The sequence below is a fragment of the Notolepis coatsorum genome, assembly GCF_963971535.1.
Source record: "Notolepis coatsorum genome assembly, chromosome: 15".
Lineage (NCBI taxonomy): Eukaryota > Metazoa > Chordata > Actinopteri > Aulopiformes > Paralepididae > Notolepis > Notolepis coatsorum.
In genome coordinates this window covers 17,945,961-17,965,068 of record NC_140179.1, presented here as the reverse complement: position 1 = coordinate 17,965,068, position 19,108 = coordinate 17,945,961, and the positions used below count along the sequence as shown (strand labels likewise).

At 46.0% G+C, this 19,108-nt stretch overlaps 1 protein-coding gene across 1 annotated transcript in view; it reads left to right on the top strand.

Annotated features, from left to right (window-relative positions):
• caprin2 (caprin family member 2) overlaps nucleotides 1–19,108 on the top strand; it is a gene marked incomplete at both ends in the record, with an annotated part of 70,647 nt that overhangs the window by 19,516 nt on the left and 32,023 nt on the right. Inside the window, 7 exons of the mRNA XM_084330912.1 lie at nucleotides 7,179–7,299; nucleotides 11,620–12,240; nucleotides 13,754–13,783; nucleotides 13,896–14,024; nucleotides 15,490–15,574; nucleotides 16,299–16,402; nucleotides 16,504–16,608. Of these exons, the coding sequence (XP_084187038.1) occupies nucleotides 7,179–7,299; nucleotides 11,620–12,240; nucleotides 13,754–13,783; nucleotides 13,896–14,024; nucleotides 15,490–15,574; nucleotides 16,299–16,402; nucleotides 16,504–16,608 (1,195 nt within the window). The remainder of the gene's footprint in view (nucleotides 1–7,178; nucleotides 7,300–11,619; nucleotides 12,241–13,753; nucleotides 13,784–13,895; nucleotides 14,025–15,489; nucleotides 15,575–16,298; nucleotides 16,403–16,503; nucleotides 16,609–19,108) is intronic.

The window sequence follows — 19,108 nt, the reverse complement described above, 5'->3', positions numbered from 1 at the left end:
GACGTGCTCGCTGGAGCGGCAGACGGCCCCCTGCAGAGCGCCCTCCTCTGGCGGGGAGACCTAATTGCACAAGGTCAAACCAGCGTCACGGGAGATAACAGACCCACGGACAAATTATAGCCCCCTCCCGGCCTGGTGGATGTACTGTTCTATCGCAACATGCCTGGAAGATACAACCCCCCCCCCCCCCTTACCAATAGTTCTGGACTCCAGCCGTTGACCTTACTAATGGCTTATGGTTCAATTTGAATTTTCTTGTTTACTTTTGTATATAGGGGAATGTGGCAGTTAGCCACTGAGATGGTTCTACGAATAATAGGTTTGAAGTTTCTGGAAATGTTGGTGAGTCCCTGTGATGTTGGGGAAAGACCCACTGGTCCCACACCTTTATGTTTTAATGTCATTAATATTTGTTTTATGTATGGCTCAAAGTACGTGTGCATAGTGTTTAAGATAAGTGAATTCTGCATGCCCACAGGCTTGTCCAGGTTTGCCCCGCCTACACACCCCTCAATATTCTATGGCTACGGCTAACTCTGAGAGCTTCAAGGTCTGCTCCTGGAATGTTTGAGGTCTTCAGAAATTGGCAAAGAGGAAGGCGATTCTGACCTTTTTAAAGAAGGAGAATGTCTTGCTTTATTACAAGAAACCCATATGGGGCCCAACGACACCGCTAAACTCCAAAAGAGTTGGGTGGGACAGGTCTTCGCCACAAACTATTCTACATTCAGTAGGGGAGTGGCCATATTGATCAATAAAAATCTCCCCTTTAGACTCATAACTTCCTCTTTGAATAGCCAAGGTCGCTATGTGATCAAAGGGGTTCTTAAGGGTAAAGAAATTACATTTATGAATGTATACTGTCCCCCAGGCTACTCTCCTGACTTTCTATCCAAAATATTTACTGAATTTAATGGCCTGGCCTCTGAGAATGCTTTTGTGGGCGGAGACTTTAACTGTCTCTTGACAAACTCTCACCCAGTTTGGCTCCCCCTCTAGGCAAGCAAAGACGCTCTCCTCCCTAAGCAAAGACATCGGATTCTCCGATGTCTGGAGAACCCTTTGCCCATCCGAACTGAAGTTTACCTTTTTTAGCGGCCCACACGAGCAACAGTAGAATAGACTATTTCTTCATCCCTTCCTCTAAGCTCTTTCTAGTATCGTCCTGCACAATCGGAAGTATTGTTTTATCGGATCACGCCCCTATATATCTGGTCTACTCCCTGTCAGAAGAGAGGGCGCTGTCGAGGCGTTGGCGCCTCAACCTATACCTCCTCAAGGATGATATGTTTGTCTCCTATTTCGAATCGGAATTAAAAATGTTCTACTCAATTAACTCTCATTCTACGGATAACCCGTCTCTGCTCTGGGAAACATCCAAGGTATTTTCTCGCGGACTGATTATGTCTTGCGTATCATCCAAGAAACGCAAGAAAAATTAACAATGTAAACTTCTTGAATCCAAACTAGCCGACCTTGAGAATCAACATGTTTCAAACCCAGCCCCGGCTGTGCTTATAGAGCTTACGGCCACCAGAACCGCGTCAAACACTCTTTTGATCCAGGACGCCAAATACTCTCTTAAATTTGCCAGACAGAGAATGTACGAACACGGTGACAAGCCTGGTAGGTGCCTAGCTAACTTGGCAAAAAAAGGGTTGACACCCAAGTAATAGCCTCAATCTCGGACTCCAACAGGGTCAGGTCCTTTGACACCAAAACTATTAATAAAGAGTTTGCCTCTTTCTATGCCCAACTTTATAGGACCGAACGACCCGACGGTGCTCTCTCTGACATGCAAGCTTTTTTCGCTGACTTGCACCTCCGTTCAGGTATCGAAAGATCAGAATTTGCTCCTTAATGCCCCAATTACGAAGGAAGAAGCTCTGGGCGCCCTTAAGGCTATGCCATCTGGTAAGGCTCCAGGCCCGGACGGTTTCGGATGAGTTCTATAAGGAATTCGTCATATTCTTTTGGATCCCCTGCTGGCAATGCTTAATCACTCATCTGAGGTGGGGATATTACCCCAGTCCCTACGGGAAGCTAATATTTGCTTTCTCCAGGGTAAATGCCCTGAAAAGTGCGCCTCCTATAGGCCTATAGCCCTACTTAATTCGGACCAAAAATGGCTCTCAAAGATCCTGTCCATGCGCCTAGAAAAAGTACTTCCTTTTATTATTAACGAAGATCAGACTGGTTTTATTAAGCATAGGAACTCTACCGACAACATGACTGCTCCTTAATATCATCCAAATGACTCGTGAGACAGACCACCTCGCAGTGGTTTTGTCTATCGACGCGGAGAAGGCATTCGACGTGTAGAATGGCCGTATTTGTTTCGAACCCTCGCTGAATTTGGCCTAGGAGACACTTTTTTATTGACTGGGTCAAGGTTCTTTACAACTCCGTATGTCGGCGGTTCTGACTAACAGGCTTAGGTCTAACAACTTTCCTCTACAACGGGGGAACCCCCAAGGGGATCCTCTTAGCCCTTTCCTATTTGACATGGCCATAGAACCACTCGCTCAGGCCATAAGGCAGTCAGCCGAGATCTCAGATATTCGAGTGGGCGAGAGGGAACACAAAATCCCTCTTTACGCGGACGACGTACTGATCTTCATATCTAAACCTGACTCTTCTATCTCATGCCTAACCCGCATGATCTCCACATTTGGAACCTTCTCGGGGTACAAAATAAACTTTTCCAAATCCGAAGCAATGCCACTTGGGACACTTAAATCCATTCCGATCCTGCCCGAGCCCTTCCCATTTCGCTAGTCGCCCTCCGGCTTTGTTTACCTAGGAGTATTTGTGACACCCACCTATGATACATTGTTTAAGGCCAACTTTCCCCCCCTTTTAGACACCATAAGGGCAGACTTAGTTAGATGGGCCCCTTTACCAATCTCCTGGCTGGGTAGGATAGCCCTCGTCAAAATGAACGTACTCCCCAGACCATTATACCCTCTCCAAATCATCCCAGTGCTGCTGACAAACAAGATTATCAAGGTGCTAGAAGGCTGGCTAAACTCATTCATTTGGAATGGGAAGAAACTGTCTGAAAATGGCCAAATTACAGATGGATAGTGAAGATGGGGGTCTAGACCTACCTAATATTAGACATTACCAACTAGCAGCACACCTTAGGGTACTTGTCGGCTAGTTCAGATCAGACCCACTGTCAATCTGGCTGGACATTGAATCCTCGCAGTCTAAGTCCCCCCTATGGAACCTACTATTTATCAAAGACTTTAAGTCCGTTAGGAAAATATGCTCTAACCCCATCACACTATGCTCCGTCAAGGCCTGGAAGACTGTCCGTAAGGTGGAGGGCCAAGCCAAGCTGAGCTCCTCTTACCCCGATCGTAGGCAATCCTGACTTTAAGCCAGACCAAATTGGCGGCGGCTTCAAGACCTGGCATAAGCAGGGCATAACTGATCTTGGCCACCTGTTTGATGGCCAGACCCTAATGTCCTTTACACAGCTGCAGCAGCGGTATGGCCTATTGAAAGCGGAATTTTTTAGATACCTACAAATTAGGCAGTTTATCACCAAGGACACCTCACTTTTAACTAACAGCTCCACCTCGCAGGTGGAGAAAGCCCTCTCCTTGCAGATCCCCAAAAAACAAATATCTATCTTCTATAGTACTCTAAACCTTAATTCATCTTTATCTTCCCTTGTTACTAAACAGTCCTGGGAAAAAGACCTGGACATAGAGATCACAGATGTAGACTGGCAGGATGCATGGACCTACGCAAAAAAAATCTGTTTGCAACCGCACCAAGGCTATTCAAGTTAGAATCTTGCACCACATTCATATTACCCCTGCCCTTAAGAGTAAAATGGATCCCAATACATCCCCACTTTGCTTTAAATGCAAGATAGAGACTGGAAACCACGTCCACTGCTTTTGGACCCGTGTAAAGCTTCAGAGCTATTGGTTCGACATCGTAGAGCAACTATCTGACATATTTCACACCCCCATCGAGCTGGAATCCCCTCTGCCTTTTACTAGGCCTCCCAGATATTCATATTGCCAATTTCAAACATAGGGACTGTTCAATCTGCTGACATTTGCTGCTAGGAAGAACATCCTGTTTTGGATCAAGGATGAGGTCCCATCAAAGAGGTCATGGCACAATATCATAATGGAATGCATTCCCTGTGAGTATATCACGTGCATGCTGCATTCCAAGTTGGACACTTATGAAATATGGGACCCTTATCTGTCACATATTGGACCTGCGCTATCCACCACTGTACTCGCCGGATTTCCCCATTACCCATAACCTCCCAATAGACCAATGCTGCCTTGTTTTGTCTGATTGTGCTGGCATTGTTGCCAAGGGAACCGTAACTGATGCGAAGGTGCTTACATATACACGTACACATGCACACGCTCACACCACACATATACGCATGCACACACATGGAACACACGTCACTCACACACATGCAACATGCAAGCGTAAATTACACAGGCATATCAAACATTCACACATAAAACATGCACATAGGTAAGGCACACGCACACATGGGTAGGTAGAACACACATATATATAGCACACATAGATAACGCACACACATAAGAGCCACATTTATTTTAAAATTTATTTTTATTATTTTACTTTCTTGTTTGCCTGTCTTGTGCTGTTATTATTGTCGTTTTTTATTGTTACTATTATTATTATTATTATTATTATTATTGTTAATGTTATTGTATTGTGATGTCTTGTTCTATGTTGAAAAATTGAAAATAAAAACATGTATATAAAAAAAGAAGAAAAAAAAAACTCTGCAAGACCGACGGCTTCTCAGTTACAGTGGGTGACAATATTGTCACAAGGAAAGATGAATGAATGAAAACGTTTATTTTTGAACATGTATTCTCCATATTCCTCCAAACAAATCACGGTATCTAGCTCTGTCAAACAGAACAATCATAACAACTACAAATTTAAATAAAAACATTAAAAAAAGGAATTATAAACAAAAAGTAGAGTAATGTATTTAGTTAGCAGACATGTCCAAAAATGGAGTAGAGGGAAGCTAAGCTTATTGATCCCTACCCCCTTACATTTACATTTGTTCTTCCATAAATTTTACTAGATATAACATAATTTAGTATAATACAATATAGAATATATATATTTCTTTTACAATTTTTTTTTCTTTCATTTTTTCAACAACATAGTGTTAGATTTCGATCAATCAGCCAGTATCACCTCTTCATCTGTTGGCTTGTGTTATCACCTCTTTATCCGTTGACTCTGCGTTGTGTTTTATCTCTCCGACATCTCCTCATACTGGCTGTACAATCTTTGTCATTCCCCTTTAACCCTTTAATCGCGAAGGACGACTTAACACGTCATTCTCCGCCATGCGTAATCTGCCAATGACGTCGTACAGCGTCTTTGAGATCAATATTTAAAAAATCTGTCATGGCAATCATATTTCACCCACGGAGACTTGAGATCTCCTGTAGATCTCCTCTCAACTCTCCAACGGTTCAATACCGCCATCTGGTGGCCGATCGGCGAATCGCCAAAACCGGAAGTGACGCGCCGGAAGTGGTGCTCGCCCATATTTCGTCCTGGCACTCTATCGCTAGCGGGACTCCATCTTGATACACTGGACATCGATCGGTTGCAAATAACTCTATAAACAACATGATTTGGACGCATATAGTATTATACAACCTGGAAATGGATCGCATATATCAACATGCCATAATAGCGATCTTTCTGCTCCACGCTGATCACCCAACGGTCAGAGGAAGCCGTGGTGAGTTTCAGCGTGTTTGATTATTATTAACCGTATAATCTGCTCTGATATATATATCGCCCATACTACATGAATCATTTAACGTCGGCCACGGACTTATAAACCCCCCCCCCCCCCCCCCCCCCCTCCGGTCACCAGCAGATGATGAGGCATGACGTTTAGGACCTTGTACAATTGACATTTTTTATCTGACGTCAATCTGTATCAAACTACATTTGATGATCTAATATGTATTTGGCTATAACTCACGTTCTATGGAATGCTGCAGAAAACGATAAAAACATATTTATACTTTAGACCATATTTTAGTATGAATGTGTGAATGAAAAAGTAGAACGTTGCTACATCCTAAACGATAGATACTTGATGTTGAATGGGCCATAGTAATGTCAATTTAGCAATACAATTTAAAAAGTTATAGCCCTGCAAAGAAGGGGAACATCTCCATAGACAAATAGAGCTGGCAGAGGACGGTATAAGATCAGAATAATCCCTGGCAGATGAGGGTTAATGCAATCCGTAAGCATAAGAATTTGACACTAGGCCGCGTAGTACCTTTCTTGGAAAACATTGTTTATTACATAAACAAAAGCCTCAGATGTTACCCATTTCGTATTGTCCTTGAAAAAGTCTTTGATGGAACACTAAATTCATTATTCTATCGCCTTCTGCTGTTTGGTCCAATGGTGGCTAAGGCCTCGTCGTTAGCCACAACCCTTCTCCCGTTAGCCGAAGCTAATGTTGATGTGTCATCTCCCCTCCCCCACTGACGAGGGTGAGATAGAGATTAACGTCTCTGATCCACGTCCGCTCAAGTCAGCTTCGTGTCTAGATCGTTTCTTAGTCTGCCCTTACCCGGAAGAAACCTTAGTTATATGATCTTCGTCATAGCAACGACGGGCCCGCCCCCTTTCCTCGTTACTATGTGACACTGCCATCTTTGACCACAGCTATTTGACCCAGATCAAGTCAGATATCGAAGTCGAAATTCCAGTATCGTGACAACACTAATCTGAAATGAAGAGAAAACAAACCTTCTTACAGTCTTCTATCATCATGCGATATTACTACCTACTATACTAATATGTCTCTACTATCATGCACTCTTCCACTAATTAATATATATTACTACCTACTATACTAATGTCTACTATCATGCACTCTTCCACTAATTAATCTTCCCTGCGGATATTACTACCTACTATACTATGTCCTTACTACTATGCACTCAACACTGCAGCACCCAAGTTTCAACACCGTTTGTGCCCTTCCTGCTGACTTGTCGTACAGAACCTGTAAGTCGCTTTGGATAAAAGTGTTTCAGCTAAATGACAAAATGTAAATGTTTGTGAAACCCTTCCTGATGCTCAGCTGTTGTGTGTTGTTGTAGTTTGGAGGAACAGATGGAGAAATCGTCTCAGGTCTACGTGGACCTTCTGGAAGGGAAAAACAAGCCGGTAGCCGGCTCTACATGTGAGTATGAGCTTCATGGTGGAGGAGAGAGCTTCATGGTGGAGGGGAGAGTCGTGGAGGAGAGAGCGAGAGAGCCTCGTGGTGGAGGAGAGAGCGAGAGAGCCTTGTGGTGGAGGAGAGAGCTTCATGGTGGAGGAGAGAGACTAGCTGCTCTACATTCGGGCATCAAAGCAGCAGGGGGGAGGGGAGGTACAGGTATGGGCAGGGTAATGGTAGAAAGACATCAATTAGGTTTTTACAGTATAAACTAAGGTGCAGTTATCAGTTATATTATACGTTGCAATAAATAAAATAATAATTTCTTAAATTTATATAGCGGCTTTCAGAAAACCCAAGGCGCTTAACAGAGGAGGGGCACAAACTAAGGGGAAGGAAATCTGAGGAACAATTGGCTAAAGGAGCGAAGTCGGGTAGAGTCATTAATAAAAAGAGGTGATATTTGAAAGAGTCCAGGGTGGTGCGGATGTCTGGAGGGAGGGAGTTCCAGAGGATGGGTGCGGCAACAGAGAAGGCTCTGGGACCAACAGTGCGCATGTTGGTGGTGGGGATGGAGAGGAGACCGGAGTCAGAGGACCGAAGCCTCCGGGGCAGGATGTAGGGATGGAGGAGGTCAGCTAGGTACCGGAGTGAAGGGAGGGAGGTCAGCTAGGTACTGGGGGCCAGGGACTCCAGGGAGTGAAGGGATGTAGGGATGGAGGAGGTCAGCTAGGTACCGGGGGGCAGGGACTCCAGGGAGTGTAGGGATGGAGGAGGTCAGCTAGGTACCGGGGGGCAGGGGAGTGAAGGGATGGAGGTCAGCTAGGTACCGGGGGGCAGGGGAGTGAAGGGATGGAGGTCAGCTAGGTACCGGGGGGCAGGGAGTGTAGGGATGGAGGTCAGCTAGGTACCGGGGGGCAGGGAGTGAAGGGATGGAGGTCAGCTAGGTACCGGGGGGCAGGGGAGTGAAGGGATGGAGGTCAGCTAGGTACCGGGGGGCAGGGGAGTGAAGGGAGGGAGGAGGTCAGCTAGGTACCGGGGGTGAAGGGTTGTAGGGATGGAGGAGGTCAGCTAGGTACCGGGGAGTGTAGGGATGGAGGTCAGCTAGGTACTGGGGGCCAGAGAGTGAAGGGATGTAGGGATGGAGGAGGTCAGCTAGGTACCGGGGGTGAAGGGATGTAGGGATGGAGGAGGTCAGCTAGGTACCGGGGGGCCAGGGGGTGAAGGAATGTAGGGATCGAGGAGGTCAGCTAGGTACCGGGGGGCCAGGGGGTGAAGGAATGTAGGGATGGAGGAGGTCAGATAGGTACCGGGGGGCCAGGGGGTGAAGGAATGTAGGGATGGAGGAGGTCAGCTAGGTACCGGGGGGCCAGGGGGTGAAGGGATGTAGGGATGGAGGAGGTCAGCTAGGTGCCTCATGTCGTCAACCTGGTTTTCTTGTGCAATTTATTCATTTCCATCTTTTCATTTAAGAGTGTAAAGATTCAATCTAATAACAATTTGATCACAATGACGCCGGCAAAGATTTGATTGATCATAAAGTCTTGCATTTTGACTATGGACTCAGTCTCCAATAAGTAGTAGTAGTAGTTAACAGAATATGCTATTGAAATCATATCAGGGAATTGTTATTATCAAAGACGATAAACTATTTATTTTATATCAATTATACATTTTACAGATCGCCGCAGTTTGGGTTCCCCATTCATACTAATGCATTGTAATATATAACATAACTGGATGTTTTTGTATAGTATAGTTAGGATAACATAGTGACATAAGAGTATAACTGTATATTGAATAGTAGTGTACATAGGACTCATTACCTTTTGTATTTTATCTTAGTACTTTTATCATGTCTATTTTATTTCTATTTTATTTTATTATTTGTATTTTTTGCACAATCAAAGCGGGCATCCTTCATTTCACTATGTCTTGTGTATGTATGTGATTAATAAATCTCGAATATATATTAAAGGAACACGCCAACATTATGGGTAATGTGCTTACAGTCTTCTCCAGATACCAATTTCCTCTCTGTGCATTCAGTAAACCCTGCTGCAAGCTAGCCTAGCTTAGCGCAAATGAAGCACGTACAGACCAGCTAGCTTAGCTGTTGTCCAAAAACACCCCTCTCGGGAGTTTTAAGCTAGCCTAGTGGTAATTTGTTCTAAGATAGGCTAGCCTGTAGCCGGATAGCTTTCTACTCAATGCACAGAGGAAATTGAGTAGAATCAGTCTTCTTGTCTGACTCTGGAGAAGACTGTAAGCGCATTTCCCATAATATTGACGTTTTCTTTTCTTTTATATAAAAAAATTATGTTTTATACTTTCAGTTAAGCTCATGAAGGAGGAGCTTGATAACCTTTTGGATTGCGACTACTTCAATCATCTTCCTCCTCCGCCAAGCAAGACACCAAAAGAAGTGCAGAAGGTGGCTCTGCTGCAAACTACCAGCCTCTCGGGTAAAACATCAACCTTGACGACTCGGGCCTCTTTCTGGGCACAACCTTTGGAGCAGACTTTGAGCCCATTTTGGAAACCTTTTTTGGAAAGATGGAAAAGATACAATGTTGCATGTCCTGGTTTGATATCGATATTGATCATCGTTTAGGAGTTCAGGAAGATGGATGATACAATGTTGCAGGATGTAACGGACAGGATAAAGTACACCGCTTTTCTAGTGTACTGTTCAAATACCAGAAGGTGGATATGTATTATGTATCATGTATATGTATTATCATATCTTCAATTTCCCTCTTTTTCCCCCAGCCTTAATAAAGACAAACACAAATGAAGTTTCCAAAAAAGAGGTAAGAAATATAATTTTGCTCTTAACCCTTTCAATGCCACACGACAGCGGAGCTAATGATGCTAATGATGTAGCATCGCCGTTGGTTGTGTGATAGTAAAGGGCTAACCTTCTGTATTGTCACAGTGAAAGGGTTAACCGGCTGTCGTGTGGCAGTGAAAGGGTTAAAGGAAATGTTTGACTATTTTGGGGAAATTAGTTACTTCGCCGTCTTCCCCGGAGTCGGACTAGATGGGTGCCCTTCTCATCTCTGTACGTGCAGAGTACGCGGAGAGAGAGTCCTGCGGCGCGCTAGCTAGCTTACGCAATGACTGGGAGTGGATACGGGCCATTAGCCTACTGTCTAAATGTAACAAAATAAACTTTCCAACAAATCAAATGGTATGACTTGTGTATTTACCAGGGGTGTAAAAAGTACCCAGAAATTATACTTAAGTGAAAGTATGGGTACCGTCTCAAAAAAAGTATCTGGCTAAATTTGAGTAAAAGTCAAAGTTTCTACTTTGAAATGTACTTAAGTACTAAAAAGTTAAAGTAAAAACTTTTTTTTATTACAAGGGATAGACCAGGGGTCTCAAACTCATTCCATCGTGGGCCAAGTTTTCATTTGATATGAAATTATTCTTCTGAGAGCAGGTGTTTAATCAAAGATCCCCGCTTTCTAGTCTTGCACAAGGACCAATCAGCATGGGTATGGGCGGGTACATTGATGGGAATTTGATTGGCTGTTTTTAAATAAAGTGCGGCCACAGGATTAATAACGTTAGTTCGGCCAAAGAAACAAATATACGAATTAAAATTGCGGACAAAAAATATATATATTATTTTGGAATATTGCAACTATACTACACAAAAACGTGAGTACACAAGTTCAACTCATGTTCAGCCCTATGTTACTCATTAGCACTAAAAGTGATTTTTCTTTATTGTGTATGAAACTTATCTTTCAAAAGAGACCAGGCTTATGCATGTGCTATAAGCATAAAGTATAAAGATAAGCTTTGCAAAAAAAGTATGCAGTCAAGTTCAAGTAAAAAAAAATTGCTACTTTTCTGGGTGCATGTTATGTGGTTAAATTTGGGATATTGCAACCACAGCAGACATTTTAGTACACAAGTTCACGTTCAACTCAAGTTCAGACCTATATGCTACTCTATTTCATTAGCACTAAAAGTGATTTTCCTTTTTTGCATTAGTAACTTCAGAATGTTATCTTTCAAAAGAGACCAGGCTTATGCATGTGCTATAAGCATAATGTATAAAGATAAGCTTTGCAAAAAAAGTATGCAGTCAAGTTCAAGTATAAAAAAAAATTGTCGCTTTTCTGGGTGCATGTTTCCAAGCATATGTTAAAACAATAAAGGCATCTTTGAGTAGAGATTCAAGATTCAAGAGGTTTATTCATCACATACAGTACAGTACACAAGACATAGTGAAATGAAGGTGGCCATGCCCGCTTCGATTGTGCAAAGTATCATTAAGTATCTCGAGGCTGGGGCCAGCATGTCCTCTTTTTTGGAAATCAAAATATGGTCACCCTAGTTAACCCTAACCCTAACTGATCTGGCAGCTTCTCACCAGACTCCACTTGAAGGAGGCCAGCGCTCCTCAGCTTCTCACCAGACTCCACTTGAAGGAGGCCAGCGCTCCTCAGCTTCTCACCAGACTCCACCTGAAGGAGCCCGGCGCTCCTCAGCTTCTCACCAGACTCCACCTGAAGGAGGCCAGCGCTCCTCAGCTTCTCACCACACTCCACCTGAAGGAGGCCGGCGCTCCTCAGCTTCTCACCACACTCCACCTGAAGGAGGCCGGCGCTCCTCAGCTTCTCACCAGACTCCACCTGAAGGAGGCCGGCGCTCCTCAGCGTCTCACCAGACTCCACCTGAAGGAGGCCGGTGCTCCTCAGCGTCTCACCAGACTCCACCTGAAGGAGGCCGGCGCTCCTCAGCGTCTCACCAGACTCCACCTGAAGGAGGCCGGCGCTCCTCACAGCTGGAAGGCGGAGTTCCAGGCCATGAAGGAGCAGGAGCCCCCGGACTCCTGGGACATGGAGTCCTCCTCCGACAGACCGTGCTCCCCTCTGCGCTCCCCTCTGCCCGTCGCCCGCGCTCCCCGGAGAGCAGCGGCCACCTTGATCCCCAAAGCCCCCAGAGCCCCCGGCACCAAGAGGCGTAGCGCTGACGGGAAGCAGGTGAGGCTGTTGAAAACAATAAAGATAAGATGTTTAGGTTTATCTTTTTTTATTGGAAGAATTGGTACATATTTATACATTTCAGTTATCCAAATTATACAACTTCCATTTCCTTCCCCATTCCTATCCCCTAATCCCACCTCACCCCACCCAGTGAGGGCGACGACAAACATACATGTACTTTTTTTTTTTTTTTATAATTAAACATAAATACAGATGTGATAGACAAAGCTACGCAAAAAGAAATAGAAGTCAAATAAAAAATAAAAAATATATATATATATATAAATAGGAAAGATCGTAATATATAATATAAGTAATACTCTCCATTTTAGTAGCGTAATTTCCAGATGGTAAAACAAATAAAATGGAAAGTAAATTTAACACCCTCAGCAGACCACCACAATGCCATCTCCCCAGCCATACGTGGGCTAGCAGTGTCAGGAAGGTAGATGGGGGGGGGGGGGGGGGGGGGGGGTCATGGGGTCCCAAGTTTGGAAGGAGTCATATGGGTTTTGAAATGAGATAGGAAGGGCTGCCATGTTTTGTGGAAGGTATCTGTGTGGCCTTGTGTTGTAAATCTGATTTTCTCTATATGTATAAGAGACATAACATCCCTCATCCAGTGTAAGTGTGAAGGGGGAGTGGCTGCCTTCCAGTTGAATAGGATGAGGCGTCTGGCAATGAGTGAGGCAAAGGCCATGGCATTGGATTGCCCAATAGATATTGCAGCGTTCTCCGGTGTCAGACCAAATAATGCAATAAGAGGGCATGGGTCAACATTCATAAAAAATATGTCTGAATAAGATTTAAAAATGGAAGTCCAGAAAGGGGCCAGTGCTGGACAATGCCAAAACGTATGAATAAGTGAGCCAGGGGCTTGGTGGCACCGGTCGCATGTGGGATCCATGCCAGGATTTATCTTCGCAAGTCTAGTCTTTGACCAATATAGACGGTGGAGGAGCTTGAACTGTATCAGTGAATGGCGGGCACATATTGAAGAAGAGTGTATTCGGGCAAGAGCATTTTCCCATTCTTTGTCTGTAAGTTGATGATTTAGATCGGACTCCCAGTTTTGTCTTATAGCCAATACTGAGGAGGGTAGGGATATGATGTTATATAGTTTAGATATTGAGCCTTTGAAGATAAGATAAGATAAGATAAGATGTTGATGATAATAATTCATAAGATACGATTTCCCTTGGAGAAATTCGGGTGTCAAAGCGGCATGGGGGGGGGGGGATACAGGGCTTCACAGTCGTATATAGATACACTATAAAATATAAGTACAAATATAATCTAAAAGTACAAAACACAAGATAGTCCAGTGATGAGAGTCCAGTGATATGAGTCTCTAGTGCAAAATACAAGATGGTCAGTACGGTGATGTGAGTCTCTTAGTTCTCAAGTCCCGAGTTCTGACAGTCCTATAGTTTAGGGAAACACTTGAGTCATTACATGTCACTGCTATGGAAACCTGTTCTAATCAAAGCCCAATATCCTCTGTCCTCAGAGGAAGAAGTCCAAGACGGAGCAGAGAGCTGTGAGTATCAACCTTTCAGTCGTCCCGTCACCCGAGGACAGGGTTAGGGTTAGGGGAGAGGACGGGTTGTTTTCTGGCTGCTTTAAAACCATATCCTCTGCTCCCATTTCAGGCGCCGCGCCGGGATGCCTCGGTGGAGGTGTTCAACTCCCCTTCTTCCCTGCCCAAGGACCCCGCCCTGAGGAAGCGGCACCTCGAGGACCTGATGGTGAAGATCCACGGCTTGTTCAGCTTCATGCAGGTACAGACCGCTAATCAGTCCCTAACCCTAACCCAGGTACAGACCTCCAGGAAGCTCCACAACATTCAGCTTCATGCAGGTGCAGACCTCCAGGAAGCTCCAGAACATTCAGCTTCATGCAAGTGCAGACTGCTGGGAAGCTCCAGAACATTCTCCTATTAGAATGTATTGTCATCATTTAGCTGAATTTAGCTTTTATCCAAAGCGGCTTACAAGTTCTGTGTCAGCAGGAAGGGTACGACTCTTACAGCTGTGTAACGATGTTCATCAAACGGTGGTGAAACCTGGGTGCTGCAGTGTTGATTGATATTATAGTCGGGAGGCCAGCGAGCAGTGCATTGCAGTAGGCGAGACATGACTGTTGATTGGACAAGGAGTTGGGTGGCTTCTTTTGTCAGGAAGGGGCGGATCCTTCTGACGTTGCTCAGGAGGAATCTGCAGGTCCTGGTTGTTGCAGCGATGTGAGCGGAGAAGTTCAGCTGGTCATCAAGGACCACACCAAGGTTCTTGGCGTTGGGGGACGAGGCCACAGCTACATTCTCCATTGTGATGGAAAGGTCTGTCAGCGGGGAGGATTTGGCCGGCAGGTGAAGCAATTCTGTTTTGCTTAGGTTCAGTTTGAGGTGGTTGGTCGTCATCCAGGCGGAGATGTCGGACAGACGGGCCGAGATTCGCTCAGACATGAATAATTTAGGGGGGAAAGGAAGAGTTGGGTATCATTGGCATAGCAATGATTACGAGAAGGCATGAGACGTGATAATGTTACCCAGAGATTTGGTGTAGAGGGAGAAGAGGAGGGGTCCAAGGGCCGAGCCCTGGGGGACACCAGGGGGCGGGGGGCCGACCGGGTCCCTCTCCACGACACTTGGTAGGAGCGGTCATTGAGGTATGATGTCAGCCATGTCGGCGCAGAGCCAGCCACTCCCATTCCTGCGAGGGACGCGAGGAGGATCTGAGGGTTGACTGTCGAAGGCTGCAGACAGGTCTAGAAGAATCAGGACAGAGAGGCCCTTTGCTTTTAATAATAATACAACTTTATTTGTATAGCACCTTTCATACAGAAACTGCAGCTCAAAGTGCTTCACAACAGAAAAAAGACAAATAAAATAAAAATGTCACATTAGGATCTAACATCCCAACAGGCCACCTTGTTTATGGTTTGATTCAGTTTTAAAAATGGACAATAATAGGAGTAAGATGGAATAAACATAGTAAAATAGTGCAATAAGTAGTAGAATAGACAGGTTTCTACGTGCAGGTTTTGGCGATTAAAGATTCAGACACACTTAGTGGTCAGACATTCCTAGTAGTTGAGCTGTGATGGACCTGTAAGATAACCCTGGCAGAGGGCAGCAGGTCAACCGGGTGACGTGCTGAGAGGTCGGAGATCATTGTGTCTGCTGGCATGCAGGCAGCTTGGAAAGCCTTCCGTCAGCATGTCAGCATGTTCTCTTGTGTCCTGCAGGACTCCCTCCTGGATGGCGAGAGGTCCCCCACAGAGGAGCCCCCTGGACTGGGCCGGCTGGCCTCCGAGTCCTCCCCTCCACTCGGTACCACAGTGACTCATTTGACTTGTTTCAAGGACACATTTGCTTGAAACTAGTTACTATTTATATTTCTTATTTTTGTCGGACCATTGTAGTGTGGAGTTCTCTCTCCTGATTGGATAAAGTGTGAACTGGGTACCAGGAAATGTATTTTCTATTTACTGCAGAGTGGAGGGACTGAGAGACCCATGTTACTGACCAGACACTCTATATCAGTGATGGCTGTTTACTGCAGAGCGGAGGGACTGGGAGACCCATGTTACTGACCAGACACTCTATATCAGTGATAACTGTTTACTACAGAGCAGGAGGGACTGGGAGACCCATGTTACTGACCAGACACTCTATATCAGTGATGGCTGTTTACTGCAGAGTGGAGGGACTGGGAGACCCATGTTACTGACCAGACACTCTATATCAGTGATGACTGTTTACTACAGAGCAGGAGGGACTGGGAGACCCATGTTACTGACCAGACACTCTATATCAGTGATGGCTCTTTACTGCAGAGCGGAGGGACTGGGAGACCCATGTTACTGACCAGACACTCTATATCAGTGATGGCTGTTTACTGCAGAGTGGAGGGACTGGGAGACTCATGTTACTGACCAGACACTATATCAGTGATGCCATTATTTTAACATGTAGACTACTTATTTTATATAAAATAAAATAGAACCCACTTACAGCTCCTTTAACCGTTTACTATCCTCTTTTCCCTTACCAGCTCAGGAAGAGTCTTCAGATGAAGCGGGAGATCCGAGAGAGTTCCTAGGGGAAGTCAGAGATCCGAGAAGAAGCCCGATCGGGTCTCCCGCCACGACGATGCGTGTAAGATCTTTTCTTTGTTGTCTTTTGATCAATAAAACATGTTCACTTGTGATGATTGATCTCTACTTGAGACTCACTCTGTATTGATCCCGTCCGTCCAGTCCCCCCCGCCGCCGCCCAGGCTCGTGACACGTGACGGCAGTCTGACCAATGGGCAGCCGGCTCTGGAGAACTGTGACCTGGAGACCGCAGAGGACGTCCCCCAGGTGAGGATGCTGCCACCGGTTAGGGTGAGGGTGGGGACCCTGCGCTAGTGCTACCCCTCAGATGTAGGGAGCTGGGATGGGTTAGAGATGATCATCAGAGACGCTGCCCCTCAGATGTAGGGAGCTGGGATGGGTTAGAGATGATCATCAGAGACGCTGCCCCTCAGAGATGTAGGGAGCTAGGATGGGTTAGAGATGATCATCAGAGACGCTGCCCCTCAGATGTAGGGAGCTGGGATGGGTTAGAGATGATCATCAGAGACGCTGCCCCTCAGATGTAGGGAGCTGGGATGGGTTAGAGATGATCATCAGAGACGCTGCCCCTCAGATGTAGGGAGCTGGGATGGGTTAGAGATGATCATCAGAGACGCTGCCCCTCAGAGATGTAGGGAGCTGGGATGGGTTAGAGATGATCCCTGTCTCCGGCTGTCCCTGAGCAACGACCGGAGTGTTAAATGTCCCTTGACTAAGACGGGGAGGACGTGACCCTCTTTGCGCCGCCCCTGTGCCTCAAATAGATTGCTATCAGCTCTATCTTTAATCTTTCAAAATGTTCAGTTGCTATCGCTATTAGCTCTATCTTTAATTTTTCAAAATGTACAGTTGCTATTGCATGCACTCATCTGTGTTCCACTACACACTTGAGTGCATGCTTACCAACTGTCCGTCTGCAACACTACTATCACCAACATCTAAGAAGGGAGATCCCCCCTTGAATGGCCCTTCTAAGGTTTCTCTCCTCCACACTGCCTGTGGAGCTTTTTTCCCTATTGTTAGGTTTTAGTGAGTTTTTCCTTACCTTCACGTGGGGTATGTCTGGGAGTGCTTGCATTCTTTCATTTATTTGCATCCATCTAAAAATGTTTGCACCTTATGGTGTTCTTGTTCTGTTCTTGACTTATTGTTATGTTTTCTTCTTGACTTGTTTAAAGAAGATCTGTACGGCCCATGGGGACATTAACGTGTGTTGTCGGGCCCTATAAATAAATTAGATTTGATTTGATTATGATCATCAGAGACGCTGCCCCTCAGAGATGTAGGGAGCTAGGATGGGTTAGAGATGATCATCAGAGACGCTGCCCCTCAGAGATGTAGGGAGCTGGGATGGGTTAGAGATGATCATCAGAGACGCTGCCCCTCAGAGATGTAGGGAGCTGGGATGGGTTAGAGATGATCATCAGAGACGCTGCCCCTCAGAGATGTAGGGAGCTGGGATGGGTTAGAGATGATCATCAGAGACGCTGCCCCTCAGAGATGTAGGGAGCTGGGATGGGTTAGAGATGATCATCAGAGACGCTGCCCCTCAGAGATGTAGGGAGCTAGGATGGGTTAGAGATGATCATCAGAGACGCTGCCCCTCAGAGATGTAGGGAGCTGGGATGGGTTAGAGATGATCATCAGAGACGCTGCCCCTCAGAGATGTAGGGAGCTAGGATGGGTTAGAGATGATCATCAGAGACGCTGCCCCTCAGAGATGTAGGGAGCTAGGATGGGTTAGAGATGATCATCAGAGACGCTGCCCCTCAGAGATGTAGGGAGCTAGGATGGGTTAGGGTGAGGACCCCGCGCTGCCCGTCAGAGATGTAGGGAGCTGGGATGGGTTAGAGGGTGAGGACCCTGCGCTGCCTGTCAGAGATGTAGGGAGCTGGGATGGGTTAGAGGGTGAGGACCCTGCGCTGCCTGTCAGAGATGTAGGGAGCTGGGATGGGTTAGAGGGAGCTGGGATGGGGTAGGGTTAGGGATGGGTACCGAATTCGGTACTTTTGAGGTACTGAACCAAAACACGTCGGTACTACCGAGTATCGAATCAAGTGAGATACCGAAAAAAAAAACTGTCTAGGGTGCGGACCCCGCGCTGCCTGTCAGAGATGTAGGGAGCTGGGATGGGTTAGAGTGAGGACCCCGTGCTGCCTGTCAGAGATGTAGGGAGCTGGGATGGGTGAGGGTGAGGACCCCGCGCTGCCCCTCAGATATGTAGGGAGCTGGGATGGGTGAGGGTGAGGACCCCGCGCTGCCCCTCAGATATGTAGGGAGCTGGGATGGGTGAGGGTGAGGACCCTGCGCTGCCCCTCAGAGATGTAGGGAGCTGGGATGGGTGAGGGTGAGGACCCTGCGCTACCCCTCAGAGATGTAGGGAGCTGGGATGGGTGAGGGTGAGGACCCTGCGCTACCCCTCAGAGATGTAGGGAGCTGGGATGGGTGAGGGTGAGGACCCTGCGCTGCCCGTCAGATGTAGGGAGCTGGGATGGGTTAGGGCAGTGCTTCTCAAACTTTTTCTGTCAGGCCCCCCTTTGGCGGACCAAAATATTTTGGGCCCCCCCTCGCCCCAACAAAATAGTCATGAAATGGGCCATGTTTAAATTTATTGAAATAACACCAATATCGTGACATTTCAAATTGGCCCTATATTTTGTTTTCAGAGCTGTCATGGATGAAAAGCCAGCTTCACACAGATACTGTATGTTGTGCTGAATGGTATCAACACCTTAACTGCTGCATC